General features: G+C 40.2%; 1 protein-coding gene across 1 annotated transcript in view; it reads right to left on the bottom strand.

Moving 5' to 3' along the window:
- The window catches only part of LOC139413194 (receptor-type tyrosine-protein phosphatase T-like), a 497,128-nt gene that overhangs the window by 342,874 nt on the left and 136,212 nt on the right, over positions 1 to 18,042 (bottom strand). The window contains exon 3 of the mRNA XM_071160294.1: positions 8,446 to 8,717. Within this exon, the coding sequence (XP_071016395.1) occupies positions 8,446 to 8,717 (272 nt within the window). The remainder of the gene's footprint in view (positions 1 to 8,445; positions 8,718 to 18,042) is intronic.

Raw genomic sequence — 18,042 nt, 5'->3', positions numbered from 1 at the left:
GACTATGCATATAATTGACAGCTTTGGAAAGAAAACACTGACGTTTCCAAAACTGCAAAGATATTGTCTGTGAGTGCCACAGAACTGATGTTACAGAAAAAACCCAGGTAAAAATCCAATCAGGAAGTGCCGCATTTTTTGAAACCGCCTCATGGCAATGACTCCTTATATGGCTATGAAGGAGCTAGGAGTCAGCCTACGTTTTCCACGTTTTCCCCAAGGTGTCTGCAGCATTGTGACGTATTTGTAGGCATATCATTGGAAGATTGACCATAAGAGACTACATCTACCAGGTGGTCGCTTGGTGTCCTCCGTCGCAAGTATTGCGTAATCTCCAGCTGCAGTATTTTTCCGTTTTCTTGTGATGAGAAGGCAACTGCCACCACTGATAGATTATCGAATAGATATGTGAAAAGCACCTTGAGGATTGATTCTAAACAACGTTTGCCATGTTTCTGTCGATATTATGGAGCTAATTTGGAAAAAAGTTTGGCGTTGTAAGTGACTGCATTTTCCGGTGTTTTTCTTAGCCAAACGTGATGAACAAAACGGAGCTATTTCGTCTACACAAATAAACCTTTTGGAAAAAATAAACATTTGCTATCTAACTAAGAGTCTCGTCATTGAAAACATCCGAAGTTCTTCAAAGGTAAATTATTTTATTTGAATGCTTTTCTTGTTTTTGTGAAAATGTTGCCTGCTGAATGCTAGGCTTAATGCTATGCTAGGCTATCAATACTCTTACACAAATGCTTGTGTAGCTTTGGTTGAAAAGCATATTTGAAAATCTGAGAAGACAGTGTTGTTAACAAAAGGCTAAGCTTGTGTTTGAATATATTTATTTCATTTCATTTGCGATTTTCCTGAATAGGAAACGTTGCGTTATGGTAATGAGCTTGAGGCTATGATTACGCTCCCGGATACGGGATTGCTCGACGCAAGAGGTTAATTGAGTATCTTACATGTGTGATTTAATGAAAGTTTGAATTTTATAGCATTTTATTTGAATCTGGCGCTCTGCATTTCCCCTGGAAATTGGCCAGTTGAGACGCTAGCGTCTCCCCTATCCATAAGAGGTTTTAACATAGAAATTCGGGGAACATCAGAAGGTGGGGGGAAATGAACTATATTCTGGTAACGGTGGTACTTAATGAATAGGATGTCAGCTTGGTTGTCATCTGAGACATTCTCATCAATGAATGACATAAACTCTACAGTGGAAAGTCTACACATCAGAGTTATCGGATTCACATGGAATTGTTGTTCAATTTAAATGTTTGAATATGAAATTATTTGTGAGGTTAGGAAGGAACAGACAGAGTATCCCGTCTACCACACAACGACATTACTACAACGTATCCAATTGACCACCAGAGACATTCTTCAAAGGACAAAGGACTCGGTTTGGCAACACAGCATTCCATCTACCACCAACCTACTGAAGCGCAGCTCAGAGTAAATATTTATTGCATTTTCCTTTTCAAAATGGGCGGTAATTTAGAATGCATAAGGTACTGTATTTACGATAGCACAGCTTCTTCCCTTTGTTCCTCAGTCTTCCCGCTCTTTCACTCAACCCAGCCCTTTTCTTTTGTGTAAAAAGCTGTCATATTTGTTCCGCCCGCCAGGGACGTTTTCCTTTATGACGTAATTTGTAATCAAGTTATGATTAATTGTGTGTATGTGCAATTCTGTGTGATTAGTTAGGTATTTAGTAAATAAATAATTAAACCCAATTTTGTATTGCTGATTCAACTTGTTAGCCAGGGTTCGTGCAGATAAAATAATTTACAACTTTCAGATGAGACTGAATTAAGGTGACGATTGATATTGACTGCTATTGATGTAAAATATTACTCTTTAAGAGTTTATTCGGAAGATAACAGCTCTATAAATATTATTTTGTGGTGCCCGACTCTCTAGTTAATTACATTTACATGATTAGCTCAATCAGGTGATATTAATTATGGAGAAATTATTTTATAGAATAACATGTCAAATCACTTAATCTGGCATAGCCAAAGACACAACATAATTGGAGTCCCCTGATAGGAATCTAAAATATAATGAGGCTTTCATTTTGATTCAGCCTGTATAAAATTGAAAAACAAATTACATAATATACCAAGTTATTGTATACATTTTTGGAGTGGTAGACAAGCATTATTGTGTGTGTGTGTGTGTGCTGAAGATTCCCCCGCCTCCGTATTGTTCGCTGACGTAGTCAGTGGGTAACGTAAGCGAATACATTTCTGTATGAGGGATGATAAAGCTAATTATAGAAATCTGAGAAATAGAGCGTTTGACCAAACGCAGGGCTATTTCTGCCTGGCACGTTTCAGACGCGGGTAGGCTCGGTCATTATTAATTTCTCGAGCGAGGACAAAGGGCCAGCCGATTGAAATTCAGGAGATAAGCTTGACCAGCGTTATATATCTCTGTCTCTCTCGCGAGTAGACCAAGGCACATTTCGTTGTTGCCGTGTGTTCCGGTTAAAACATCGTCAAAAAACGCTGAAAAGGGTTTGAACATAATACGTTATAAGTAAAACCTTTCCCTTGCCAAGGGAATCCTATGTGCTGCATTTTCAGGCACAAAGGAGGGTTTCGCTTGCTAACAAGGGAAAATAGCAATTTTTCGTTCCTTGTTGAAATTGCTCCGCCTTGCGGAACGGAAGTCCCGTTCCGTTTGATTTCAGCGTGTGAAATCATTGACCGCTGGCGTGTGCCCTAATATATTAGTTCATGAAGAATTATTCAGGTCACACTCAAGTCATTACTTATGATATCCAGACGGATATCAATGTCTTACCCAATTGAACTAATAAGTGTAAATCTGGCAATTTACATTCTGAAATAGATATTTTAAATAATATCCAAATTGATGAGATTTCTAAATAAGACCATGTAAACTTTTTCCAAACTAACCTAGATGAAGTGACTTCTCAGGTTAATTAAAGTTTAATTCCCAAATAGCCTATACAGGTCTGATTTATAATTAAATTGATAAATCAGTAACATTTGGTTTTTGCAAAACCATTCAGTAATCCAGTACTGACAGCCCCAGCGCGAATCCCATGTGGTTTTGGCCTTAGGGAGAAGTGCACCAGTGTTGAATGTTTCCAACATTTGATATACTGTTTACACTTATGAAATCCAATCAATGGAGATTGTATGGATTATCGTCTCATTCAATTTAATAAGTTAAATTGTTGAACATACCTTAATGTTCTTCCAATCAAATGAGACACTTTTAAACTTCTCATATTAACCTAGATGAAGGAACTTCTCAGGTTAATTAAAGTTTAATACCCAGATAGCCTACCCAGGTTGGATTAATCATTGGCATTGATTAATTAATTCAATTTGCTTTTGCAAATTCATTCACGTCCAACTTCCACCATACTGGTACGGTCCTAATGGTTCGTCAAAATCTATAAATAGATTAAACTTGTCTTTGCAGCTTCCAATGAATTCCAAACCCAAACTTTGAAAAGAATAGGAACATTTTTCCTCTAAATTGTTCTAATAATGTGCAAGCTATCAAAGGAGGTGGTCACCACTCCTCCGCTAATTAGTGAACCTCCACCCATAAAAGGATTGATCTCTGACCTCAGCAGCGATATCAACCCTAATTATGCCATTAGCGAAAAAACAGCAGAAATTGCGAACTCTCCAAAATCAACCATCAAACACAGGCTTTGTGACGGTTCTCCCCACTTTTGCACTGATGTATCGCCATAAAAATGTGGCATCGGTCCAAAACCACAGTGCACAGCTGAAGCACGTGCCAGACATGGCTAACATGAGGGGACAGGTGGAGAGAACAGAGCAACTATTGACAAAAGCAGGAAATGAAAACATTCTGCTAGTCGAGGAACTGCGTTTGAAATCTTAACAATTAAAACTAATTGTTAATACTTATGACGATGAACTCTTCAACAAAACCGTTGTCTCCAGGAACAACTCGATTTAGCCAAAACTAAATATGATGTAGTCCACTCCAAACTAGATCAATCTGTTGAGTTATCTACAAATAGGAGCGTGCAATTTGATAACATGCAGGCAGTTTTGTTGAACGTTACTCAAAGTAACACGGTTCTACTCAAAATTCTGCAGACCAAAGACAATAAATTGATGAACGCAATGACTGAGTTGGATGACAAATCAGCAGAACTCATTGAAGTCGCTCACCAAATGAATGATGAGAGAACTCGGGTGATGATTTCTAAGCAAGCCGGAAGAAATCTCATCACTGAATCTCTCGCTCCGTACTCAAGACCTCTATCTGCAAACCATGACCGATAAGTTTGAGACCGAAAGGAGCAAGTGCGACACTCACGTGTCCAAAATCAGTACTCTAAGCGCTCAAGTGGACTCTGCAATGCAGCAGAATACCACCCTTAGGTACCATCTGGAGGAAATCCAGAATGGTCATACTCTTCAGAATGACTACCCATCCAAGCAACCGGAGCCCTGTACTGAAAGGAGTGAAGACAATAGGTTTCAGACATTGCCTCCATCATGTGTCCCTCAGTCTTCTCCTCTCGGACATTCGGCACTCTGTAATATGGCGCCTCTTGGCCAACAAAGCCAAAGCTTGGCTTCTCCTCTTGGCCTTTTGGCCCCACTTTCCTCACAGGATGAAGCCAACCCTCTCTGCCCGCTTGACGCAGAATACCTTGACAAACTCGTGAAGAATTTCCCCACCTTGGACCCCGTTCCAGGTCAGCCAAACGATACTGAGACGTTCTTAGCTGACATAGAGGACGCGTTGGATGGCTTCCCGAACGCTACGGGTTCTGACAGGGTTTACCTGTTGAAGCGAACGTTGAATAGACACGTGACAAGGTTCATTCGTCTACAATAGCAACATGTGCTAAATGACTACGCTAAACTTGCCACAGCTTTGAAATTAGAATTCAGTGGTTCTGTGACTGCTCTAGACTGCTCTAGAGGAGATCTGCATGGAGGAATGGGCCAAAATACCAGCAACAGTGTGTGAAAACCTTGTGAAGACTTACATAAAACATTTGACCTCTGTCATTGCCAACAAAGGGTATATAACAAAGTTTTGAGATAAACTTTTGTTATTGACCAAATACTTATTTTCCACCATAATTTGCAAATAAATTCATAAAAAATCCTACAATGTGATGATTTTCTGGATTTTTTTTCATCATTTTGTCTGTCATAGTTGAAGTGTACCTATGATGAAAATTACAGGCCTCTCTCATCTTTTTAAGTGGGAGAACTTGCACAATTGGTGGCTGACTCAATACTTTTTTGCCCCACTGTATATTTGGCCATGAAGTGAGAAATCCTACGCTTCTTTTCAGGGCTGGGTTTTATATGAATGTTACCACCCACAAGCACGGAATTGTATATTATTCAGAAACAGCTGTAAAGTTCTTCCTCTTCACGTTCACAACTGAGCTGAGCCAAACAGCCTTTCATCCACTTGGCCGCCTGAGCCATGGACCAAATTAAAATCGTTTTTCACCTGAAAATAATCATCATCCGTTGGATAATTTGTACATTTTTACTTATTTTCGAACTAGTCTGTATTAAACATATATATATCTGACCATTTTATAAATGCTATAAATAAATGCATGACATGATTGCATTTTTTGCCCGGTTCTTTTGTGACAGAAACAAAACGTTTTGAGAGCATAGTGCCACACTGTGTGAATTGGAGTGATACATGGTGTGAATTCTCAACCACCCCAACTGCTTTAGAGGGAGGAAAGGCTTTGAACAAAGGACAAGTGAGGTTTTTGATTTCTTGGATGGCAATTTTCTGGAATAGAAAACGTGTGTGAAATGCAGAGAGAAATTCCAATGTCACACACAGTGTGTTTGCGTATCACTTTTATGTAGTGCTTTGTTGAAATACATCCTCATTAAAACGCTAAGACAGAATTTTTTAAATGGCCCATCGTTCTTCAAATAACTTGGGCAGGGGAGCGCAAAACAAAAAGGAAACATTAATTTGTGTAAAATGTGCCACTTATCTTTTGTGCCAGACCTACTTGTCTAATTAAACATAGAGTGGGGTCTTAGCTGTCCCTTTAAGACCACACAGTCAGATTCTTAAGGAGATACCCAAGCCCAATATTTAACAAGCAATCAATTAAAGTCAACGAACTCCATTTTAAGACTGTTCATTAAAACAGCTAAGAACAAACGGTCAACTCTTTCAAGCAGTGTCATGAAATATGAAAAGTAGAAAAAGTTATTTGATTTACCGTCACACCTAATGTGTGCTTTAGCCTAGGGGTTTTCAAACTCTTCTTTCCCAGGCAAACCGGCGACACAGGGACCCCCATCATATTTTGTTAGCAAAAAATAAGTTGCATCTTGTCTTAGCATCAGGTGAATGATAATGGTATACTTAATCAAAATGAATAGATTTGGTAGACAGTTTCATTATTTTGACCTCCCCACAGTTCATTGGAAGAGGAAGTGTAGAAAGGTATCTTGGCGGCGGAGAGAACATGTTTCTGTTGTAAACGTAATAATTCTACACAGTTTGGCATGGAGCTGAGAGACAACTTGGCAGTTTTCTGCAACTCTATGCACTGTATATACTGTAGTTCCATATCTTTTTTTTATGCTTTCTATCTGGCTTTGAAAAAAACTGAAACAGTTTTTCCATCTTGAAAACTACCACAGAATTTTCTATACAGACAAAATCCTGTAATTAGCTCGAATGACTGTAATTTTCTCCATATTAAAGGGACAGTTAGAGCTTTTGGCAATAAAGCCATTTATCTACTTCCCCAGAGTCAGATGAACAGGAACAGCTAGCATGCAAACTGTTCCTGTTGACTTCCAGTCATTGCACTAATGCTAGTTAGCATTGGCTCATGAAACTATGTCTAATTTCCTTCATACTGGACGCAGAGACATGAACATGGTATCCATGATGGTATTCTGTTGTAGCTAGCGGTGTTCATAAAAATAATATTTGTAAGTATTTTTTGAAATTGTATGAATTAATTGTGGACCCCCTGCAGTATCTCGCTGTGAACCCAACTTTGAAAATCCCTGCCTTAGCCTACGGACTAAGTCAATATTTAGTTAGAGCTAAAACAAAATATTCACAATTATTCACAATATTAGTCTTTCCGCCTCACCACGGTAATTAAGTTATGCAATACCCTGTGCAAGTGACGTGTTCCTACATCATACTTCCCTGTTCATTTCCCTGCTCTTTTGAATGGTCTTAATGATTATATCCTCAAATTCATGAAAAGCGTGGTCATATAAGATATGAATTCTACTTCTGCCAGAGGCCTTTCATTAAGTTTTTGCACTGAAGACCATTGCGCTATGTTTTTGCCCATTGAAGACCATTCAAAAAGCTTACAAAATTAAAAAACTACAAGGTTACTTTCCACATCAAAAGAACTGAATTCCATTAACTGAAAAATGTATCTATTGACATTTGATTTAATTTGCACAGAGAAAGAGAAAGAGATGAAGGGGCGATAGAGAGAGACCGTAAGAGAGTCAGACAGTGAAAGAGATAGAGGGAGAGAGAAAGTGGATTGCGTAAGAGAGAGAGAGGTGTGTGGGGACCTAAAATAATTTTCCCTCAAAGGTTATTTAACTTGGCCATTTGCAGTGAGATGGTTTGCCAAGATAATTGTCGCCGGGGTGACTAAACTCCCCACTGAAGTCATTTTTGGCGACCCATTTCAGCGAGAGTTGAGGACTGAAAATAGAATGAAATAGACTCATTGAGGGCCATTTCAGTCAAATTGGATGAAAGTTGCGGTGCACAAAGGTTGCCTCTGCGTGTAAAGCTCCAGCAGATGAAAATTAGCATACTGATCATATTCTAGAGAGAGAACTAATTACCATTGCAGTGTTTCAGCTTTGCATTTAAAACTTGGATTGTGTCTCCAATGCCATGGGCCCTGGTCAAAAGTAGTGCACTAAATAAGGAATAAGGTGCCATTGGGAATGCAATCTTGTTCATGAAGTGAACAACTGTTTTAAAAAGGTCGGCAAATAAGAAGTAATGAACGCGAGGACTTTCAGGGCGAGAAATAGATGGCAGGGCATGAGTATTCCTGTTAGTCAAAAATTATTTATATTCAAGTTCTTAACCCTATTGGCTAGCTAAGAAGGCTGCAAATAAACTAATTGGGTTACATTAGGAAATAACTCAGTTGTCGAACCTCATCACACAGGTAAGACAGGCAATATCAATCTCAACGAAAATATTATTAAGAAATCACATTTCCAGCAATAGGCCTACCACACATCGGTTCTGAGTGGATTGAGCATGCCTATGGTTGGTGTGATCGCAGTGTCATGAACATATAAAAAATATTGCAAATGGAAGAATACAGTCTTTATGTTAAAAAATGCATTGTGGCCCCTAATGAACACCTCACAGATGTATGTGTGAACACTGAAGCTCTCCCCTCACCTGATAGGAGTTGGGCCAGAAGGTACTGATGGCCAGCTCGGTCTTGACCCAGCCCTCGGTCACCGAGCCGGAGGCGTTCCACACAGGGTTTCCCTGGGCGCCGCCGTTCACCTTAATGTAGACATTGAGTGCCCCGGGACTGGAGCCTTCGCGGCTGGATAGAGAGTAGTGGAAGTCGATGCAGTGGGTGTCGTTCTCCTTCAGGGTAGGCAGGAGCAGGTGGGCCTTCTGTCCAGACGCCCGGCCGGAGCCGTTCACCACCATAAAAGAACCTATCAGGGACGAGAAAGAACCAAGACGTGAGCTGAGACGAGGAGGAGTATTTCCTGCCTAGAACAGACCGATTTGTTGTCTACCAGACCTGGGTTCAAATATTATTTGTATTCTTTCAAATACTTGAGCTGCACTTGACAGAGTGCAGCTCAAAGTGAAAGCCCCACCCCTCTGGCACTATAGGCAGGCTCAATCAAACGCTCAAAAGTATTTTAAAGAAAACACATACTATTTTAACTCACTATTTGAACCCAGACCCATGAAGTATGAGGAATGTCTGAGGAACAACTACTGCTACAGTGTACTATTGTACTTGTACTGTAAAATGTTATTGAAATCTGCAGGGAGAGAAGAAAGAGAAAGCAAGAGAGCAGAGAGATAAAAAGTAGTGTAAAATGGGTGAGATTCAGACAGGAAGAGGGATGAATAGGTGTGAGAAGACGTGCTGCTGGAATAACAAAGAATATATCGGGGTGATATATTCTCAAGGATGTTGCTTTGATAACTGAACATCAAGCAAGGCAAATGTCCACCCTGGCAATATTCTGGCTTGTGTGCCTTACAATATATCCACTACTCTGATGTAAAACAACATACACCCACATACATACCGAGCGTATGTGGTTTTATAGCTTGACTCAGATTTGGCAGTAGGCTATTCTACAGTGGGCAAAAAGTGCTGGGAGAGTTCTGGCATAAGGCATGTGGCCTGAATCATAAAGACGTTTCTTCCAGAGTGTGACAATTAGACGATTAGGATGAGTTATTACAAAAATGGTCTCCGGACACTTTGAAATCATAATCGCTGTAGACCAACTCGGGAGACCATTCCATGAAAGGAATTATGTAATTTATCTTGAATACTTGACCCAGATGATTACCTGATTCTAACTGATACACTTATCAAGGGTCGCCCCTTGGCTTCCATTCAAATCCAGGCTGTATCACAACAGGCCTTGATTTGGGCTCCCATAGGTTTGAGCAGAATTGGCCCAGCGTCATCCGGGTTTGGTCAGTGTAGGCCGTCATTGTAAATAAGAACTTGTTCTCAACTGACTTGCCTAGTTAAAGAAAGGTAAAAAATATATATAATAATTACTAGAACATTAGCACATTAGCAGCAAGGGCAGCTCCCCTTGAAACCATAATGAATTCCCTGACACAAATGAGAACTTAAATGTGTCAGTGGAGAGTAAATGACAGGGTTGAAATAATGACAACCTCTTCCTAGGCAAATTTTGTCAGAAACCTTTTAACTCGCCAATGATAAATGGCGTCTCCTAATGTGGCTAGGGCCATAGGATGGCATGCGGAATCAGACGATTCATCACCAAAATTATCTGAAGCACATCAATGGGTTATGCACAGAGGAGATACAGTATCAATCATCCCAACCTTGGGTCCGGAATCTAGGCTGATAAAATGTCTTATTCGCCTCAGCCACCGCCGTTTTACATCAGCACTCTTGCCAACCCCATCTTGCCAACACACTGACTCACACACACATGCACACAAATATACTCACAGATTCACACACACCGGCTCAAGTGTACACACACATACAGTACGTCCATGTTCATATATTTGATTATTTCTTATTGCTGTTGCATTGTCGTGAAAGGAACCTGCAAGTAAACATTTCATTGGACGCTGTATACCATGTGTATCCCGTATATACAACTAATAAAACTTTAAATTTGAAACACAAAAACTCACACAAACACAAACGTGCACACACACAGAACACAGCCTCCCTCCAGCATCAACACACAGCCAATGTGATGAATGTAAACCAGGGCACCTTTTAACCTCTAGAAGTGTCTACCTGAAATACTGGGGTGTTAAATGTCATCACAAGTTTCACATGGTAAAATAACTATGGGATCATATGGAGAGAATTTCAAAATGAACATGAGAGACATAAAAATCTATGAAAGTGACATATTTTGTTGACATGAAAATGTTAGCAAACCATGGCCAGAGGAAAACAAGTTTCAGGGATCTGAACATTGTTTAAAATACATTTTATGGAATTTTCATGGAAATTGGATTTAATATAATGATTTGAACTTTTGGACTGCACAGTGAGCTCCAAAAGTATTGGGACAGTGACAGATTTTTTGTTTGTTTTGGCTCTGTACTCCAGCACTTTAAATTTAAAATTATACAATGACTATGAGGTTAAAGTGCAGACTGTCAGCTTTAATTTGAGGGTATTTTCATCCATATCAGGTCAACCGTTTCACTTTATTGTAAATAAGAATATCATATATTTCTAATAGTAGGTTTGAGGCCCACCTACTCCCATACACACGGATATAAGTGCAATAAAGTACATATTCATTCCCCAGGTGTGCTGTTAAAACTGTGGAGAAATGGGCAGAGTAAAAATAAAAGCCCTATCGGTCACGGGGTATTCAGATCAATAGTAATATGGGCAGCCATTAAGCCAATCAACCGGTGAGTAAAAAGAGCGAAATCGCTCCTGACCAGCTCCACACTGGCTATGCAAGGGGAGAGGCCCTCGAGCAACTACAGTACCAACCACCACCAGCTCAGAAATATTGTACCAAACATCATGCCTGTTTTAAACAGCTTCTTTCTCAATGTCCATGCTCCTTTTGCTGCAATATAAAAACAAGGAATAAGAATTGGCGATGGTAAGACAATAGCCATAGGTGGGCCGAGTGGCAATCATGTTCTCTAACTGTCACTATCCCCAAAAAGTTTTAGTGTTTGTTTGTAGCAGGGATTTACCACCCCCTTCTGTACTGGCGGATGCTGTTGATACAATTTCAGAGTACTTAGAACCTTTAACCTGGTTTGGTTTACCGCAGCCTCTGATAATTTGAAGAATATTTGACTCAAATTTGGCTTTCATAGAGTCGACGGACTCTATGAAAGCCAAGTTTATTCACCCCAAAGGATCGAACAACTGAAATGACAAAAACACATTTCTAATAGTCGTAATATTTAGACCCCAATTTGGGTAGAGTCTCCTCCTTCTCGCTAAACTAATCTCCAAACCTACACAGATTAATGTAAGAAACCCATCAAACTTCTCTCTAATTTTAACAAATAGCCCCCACAAGTACTTAATTGAGTGGTGTTTTGGTGTCACTTTCCTAATGCATGTATTAGAGATACAAAACAGAAAAACATTGATCCTCATTAATTAGGATTTTTTTTCATTTTGATTCTCCACAGGAGTCGTCCCTTCAGGATATGATTTCCTCTATAAGCTGCATGCCTGACCCTGAATTGGCTCTAGATAATTGTATATCTCTGGCAGACAAACACGCCATAGAGTTAAAAATATAACTAATCCGTGGTTCTCTGTAAAACTTTCCGATCTCATTATGGTGAGAAATCAGGCCTGGACCAAGGCTAGAAAAACTGATTCGGTAAATGATTGGCAGCTTTTAGGCAATCGAGAAATAGATGCACTTCCTCAATTAAGAAAGCTAAATCAAGCTACATTCTATCTCAGACTCTGCTGAACCGTCTATATTTTGGAAAACAGTAAATGCACTGAAGTGTGGAAATTCCTCTCCTTCCCTGCTTAAGCAAATTGTGTCAGACTTTGGCTCAATGGAAGTTCAGTCAACTCCTAGTGAATATTTATTTCTTATGTATTTGTGATGTGCTAGATGCCTTTCTTAAGATTGATGTGCGAAAAAAAGTTCACTCGGCAGATTTGCTTGATCCTTTCTTGCTACAGCTTGTTGTTCCACTGATAGCGGAAACTCAAACACATATTTATTACCTGACGGTGGTTTCTGGATCCATCCCCAGGGTCTGGAAGGTGGCCCCTATACTGTACTTCCCCTTCATAAATGTGGTGACCCGTGTGACCTAAATAATTATCGCCCATTTCCAAACTCTCTTGCCTACCTAGAATCTTAGAATCCTTGATAAATACTTAACTTAGATCTTTTTTAACTATGAAATGTATTCTAAATTAACATTACTCAAGTTTCCGACCTGGTCATAGCACCATCTCTACTGCTACTATAGTTTTACATTATGTTCTTAATTGTATGAATAGGAAGAAACCTGTCTAAGGCTTTTGACACTGTGGATCACTCATGACTAATTCAGAGGATTTATATAATTGGCCTGAACCAGCTGTGTGTAGCTGGTTAGAAAATTATTTAACGGACAGAACACAGTGTGTATTTACAGATGGTGTTAAATCTGGTTCTGGACATCACAAAAAAAATCCTGACAATTAAAGCCTCCTATTTACCCTGGTTCTAGATTAGTTGAATAATCGGCAGTGTCCCTCGGAAGGCCAGTGCACTGGAAACATAGAAAAAAGGGTTCAACAGCGAAGCTGTAAATCTGAGACAGAGTGGGGACAGTCAGCTGCCGCCCAGCAGCCCAGCCGTGGAGCAGCTGGGGTTTAAACAGTGCAGCTCCTCCTCTTTCTCCTCTTCTGTTTTGAAGGATTTCAGACCACTCTCCCGTAGAACTGCTCTACTACACCCTGGCTACACCCCCACTCAGGGGCCTGTCCAGGGTTCCAGGGAAAGGAGAGTGCATTCCCAGCCCATGCCAATGGGCCTCAGCCCATTTCACACATTTAACATGCCCAATTCCCCGGTCCCTTCACACTCCGCCTCCAAGGCAAAGGCAGCCGTGGCGGGCTGACGCCAAAGAGCCACGCAGGGTGGACCCCATATGTTCCCTGTCCTCGATGTGTAATGGTCCTGCATGATTCGCTTCCTCTCCCCTCGCCATGCCCTAATTATTGCCATCCAGCTTCATCTGGGGCAATGCCAACACACATTCGTTCACAGTTTCCCGCTGCTTGTCACTACATTCCTTTCTTCATCACAGCAATAGGGCATCAACGTGACATCGCTCCACTATGTTTTACACATATCCCATAGTAACAGGAGGAAAACGAAGGGCGCGAGACAACAAGCCCAAAGGCTTAGTGTAGGAATTTCACTTGGCCTTTTCAATAGCACGCCAGCCAGCCTCATTAACCTTCTCTTATTGGAAGCTGGATACTATGATGCTGTTAGACAGGGGTGAGGATCAACACCCCGGGGGTCCTCGGCTAATCTGATAAGTGGGAAATCAATAATTGGTACAGCAATGCGCCTGAATGCAAATAGCTTGATCGAGTCGCCAACACCAGTGCCTCCCCCTTGCAGTTAAGCTTTGCCTGTTTCTAAACCTCAATTTACCTCTTGATTAATACAGTAATGTATTGCTTGTAAACACAACAACTTTGGTATTAAGGAGAAATTGACTTCCAGTTCACCTGGCAGGAAAAGCTTTTAAAAGCATAAAAGGTCATTCATTTAGTCACATATAATTATAGAGAAGGGGGGGGGGGTATTTTGTTTGGCCCTGGGTATTGATATTTTGTACATTTTTCTGGAAGGTGTGTACAATGTGTTCTATTCATGTATTTGTTTACAACTAATGTCAAATGTTGACAGTTAATGGTTACCTTCATTAATGGGATATTTAAATGGCTAATAATTCCAACAATGATTTTAGATCTGCATGGTCATGGAAACCAATTCGATGAAGAGATGTAATTAAATTCTTAGCTCTGTTACATTAAATTGAGTTTAAACAAAGGCAAATAAATACACAAGTTCAATTTGGGTGAGTGTTTATTTTCAAATAGTTACTTATTCTTATTGATGTTCTTTTCATAATTGTTTCATAAAATACAAGTCTAGAATTCCTTTAGGTCTTGTCAGTTTTTAAAAACAACAAAATGCTTGTGAAGGCTTGTCAAGAAGTACATTTTTACCTGTTGATATCAGCCGGCATAGAAATAGGTTTTTATCACTCTGTTTGAGAAAAGAAAAATAGATCTTGGTTCTGAAACCACACCGAGACTGCTTTATTTTCTCTTTCTCCAGGAACAAAGCACAGTCTTAATCGCTTCAATGGTGAAGCCTCACTCGGTGGCAACTGAAGCCCAGGCTTCTGCAAATTGAACACTTCACAACCAAATCTGCTGCACAGCACTACTCAAAGGTGAGTGTTTTTTAATTTAAAAGCAGCCAAATCACCAGGGAAGATCATAGCAGCCTCTAATGAGTTTTTTATTTTACCTTTATTTAACTAGGCAAGTCAGTTAAGAAAAAATTATTATTTTCAATGACAGCTTAACTGCCTGTTCAGGGGCAGACTTGTACCTTGTCAGCTCGGGGATTTGAACTTGCAACCTTCTGATTACTAGTCCAACGCGCTAACCACTAGGCTACCCTGCCGCCCCAAAGTGTGAAATGAAGGGGCAAACTAATAACACCCTCAAATAAATTATGAGCAAAGCTCATCTGATAACAATTGACATGAAAGCTGTCTCAACAATGAAATGCAATCGATTTATAATCCTGTGTCCTGGAGTTCATTCGCCCATTAATAAAAAGTGAAAGGCATTGTCCATTGTTTCCATTCCGCTGACCTGGGCCAGGTTTCCCAAAAGCATCTTGGAACCTAAGTTAATTGTTAGAACCTTCGTAGGTGCATCGATAAATCTCCAAGCTGTTTCCCAAAACCATTGTTACTAAAGTTGCTTTTGAAAATAATTTTTATTTAATGACTGCCTCAGAACACCCGCTAAGTGTGTAGTTGGATACAATGCCTTTGGAATTTATTCAGACCCCTTGACGTTTTGGTCACCTCCCTGACCAAGGCCCTTCTCCCTCGACTGCTCAGTTTGGCAGGGCAGCCAGCACTAGGAAGAGTCTTGGTGGTTCCAAACATCTTCCATTTAAGAATGATGGCCACTGTGTTCTTAGGGACCTTCAATGCTGCAGACATTTGTTGGTACCCTTCCCCAGATCTGTGCCTCGACACAATCCTGTCTTGGAGCTCTATGGACAATTCCTTTAACCTCATGACTTGGTTTTGGCCTGACATACACTGTCATTCCAAATCATGTCAAATCAATTGATTATAACATAGGTGGACTCCAATCAAGTTGCAGAAACATCTCAAGGATGATCAATGGAAATAGGATGCACCTGAGCTCAATTTCGAGTCTCATAGCAAAGGGTCTGAATAATTATGTAAATAAGGTATTTCTGTTTTTTATTGTTGGTTGCTTTTCCTTCAATCTGGAGGTCCAACTCATCCAAAACCAAGATCTCGTACAACGCTGTTTTTTAATTTGATTTTATTTCACTTTATTTAAACAGGTAGGCCAGTTGAGAACAAGTTCTCATTTACACAAATTTACAGAGAAGAGGCGACTCCGGGATGATGGCCTTCTAAGCAGAGTTCCTCTGTTCAGTGTCTGTGTTCTTTTGACCATCTTAATCTTTTCTTTTTATTGGCCAGTCTGAGATATGGCTTTTTTTTTGCAACTCTGCCAAGAAGGCCAGCATCCCAGAGTCGCCTCTTCACTGTTGATGTTGAGACTGGTGTTTTGCAGGTACTATTTAATGAAGCTGATGGTTGAAGACTGTTTCTCAAACTAGACACTCTAATGTACTTGTCCTCTTGCTCAGTTTTGCTCAGTTGTGCACCGGGGCCTCCCACTCCTCTTTCTATTCTGGTTAGAGACAGTTTGCGCTCTTCTGTGAAGAGAGTAGTACACAGCGTTGTACGAGATCTTCAGTTTCTTGGCAATTTCTAGCATGGAATAGCCTTCATTTCTCAGAACAAGAATAGACTGATGAGTTTCAGAAGAAAGTTTTGTTTCTGGCCATTTTGAGCCTGCAATCGAACCCACAAATGCTGATGCTTCAGATACTCAACTAGTCGAAAGAAGGACAGTTTTATTGCTTCTTTAATCAGCACAACAGTTTAAAGCTGTGCTAACATAATTGCAAAATTATTTTCTAATTATCAATTAGTCTTTTAAAATGATCAACTTGGATTAGCTAACACAGCGTGCTATTGGAACACAGGAGTGATGGTTGCTGATAATGGGCCTGTGTACACCTACGTATATATTCCATGACAAATCAGCTGTTTCCAGCTACAATAGTTATTTACAATATTAACAATGTCTACACTATATTTCTGATCAATTTTATGTTATTTCAATGGACAACAAATGTGCTTTTCTTTCAAAAACAAGGACATTTCTAAGTGACACCAAACTTTTTTTTTTACATAGAATTAAGCATAATTATTATGGCTCTAGATTGCAGGAAAAATCTGTATCAGGTGTTTGAAAAATGCAAAATTCTCTAAATATTAAAATCATTGTTTCTTGAAATGATCGGTTTCCGTAGTCTTGTACTGTTTTTGTCTCACTGCGAAGCAGACAGCGACTTCCCGTCTCATTCAGCTCTCATTACTAAACAGAACATCAACAAAGATCCATTGGTCACACCTCAATGAGGAAATTGAGTCTGGGGCTGAAACCTCTGACAACAATATTGGTAAGGACAAGAGGAACACGCTTCATCCTCATTGACAGATAGCCAATGCAGCGCCAATAATCCTCTGTTTAAGCCACAGAGAAAGACATCCCCAACCCACGCCTGGGACTACAACTCCCCAAGGCTCAAGCCTATAAAATTAGCACCTGCTTCGATGTTATCTACCCAATAGGCTTGAACTATAGGAGATCAACGACCAATCAAAGTATCAATGGCACCTACACAATGGTTGAGAAGTTTCTTCCATACATTTGTTCGCCAAAACCAATCTATCATTGAATACTACTGGGTATGAAAATATATTGTGGCAATGATACTGTCTGAATGCCTGCATGGCAACATTTATCACCACGATCCCAGTTGCTGTGGAGCCTAGAGTGGGAAGAAGGGAATGCTGAGATACATTTATCCTGTTTTAGGACTTGGTGCTTTTTCCCAGTCAGTGGGATAATACAAATTCTCCTCCATGTTGTTATCTGGAGTGGGAATTACAGTCGCAGGGAGGCGAAAATTACCTTTGTGGCTCCCAGTACACGGCTGAAGAGCGATGCGGTACGCCCGTGGCGTGACATTGGCTCCAATCCCAACACAGAGGTCAGCCATCATGATGAAGGTCTCAGAGAGCAGAACACACAGGGCCTCCTCTGTCCACATCCACTAACTACAGTACTCTCAATCTCTTTTTCCTCTCAACCATTACTAGGATGAGTCCCAAATGGCATCCTATTCCTTGTACAGTACATATTTTTTAAATGTACAGTATAGTGCACTACTTTCGACCAGGATCCATAGAACTCTGGTCAAAAGTACTGCACTGTATAGGGAATAGGGTGCCATTTGGGACACATCCATAGTCCCAAATAGTTAGAATATCAGTTCAAACCTCCATACCTTATTCATCAAGTCAAATTGGATTGGTCACATACACGTGATTAGCAAATGTTATTGTGGGTGT

This window comes from Oncorhynchus clarkii, chromosome 7 (genome assembly GCF_045791955.1).
Source record: "Oncorhynchus clarkii lewisi isolate Uvic-CL-2024 chromosome 7, UVic_Ocla_1.0, whole genome shotgun sequence".
Lineage (NCBI taxonomy): Eukaryota > Metazoa > Chordata > Actinopteri > Salmoniformes > Salmonidae > Oncorhynchus > Oncorhynchus clarkii.
The sequence above is the reverse complement of the archived record's forward strand: the minus strand, read 5'-3'. Positions and strand labels throughout refer to the sequence as shown.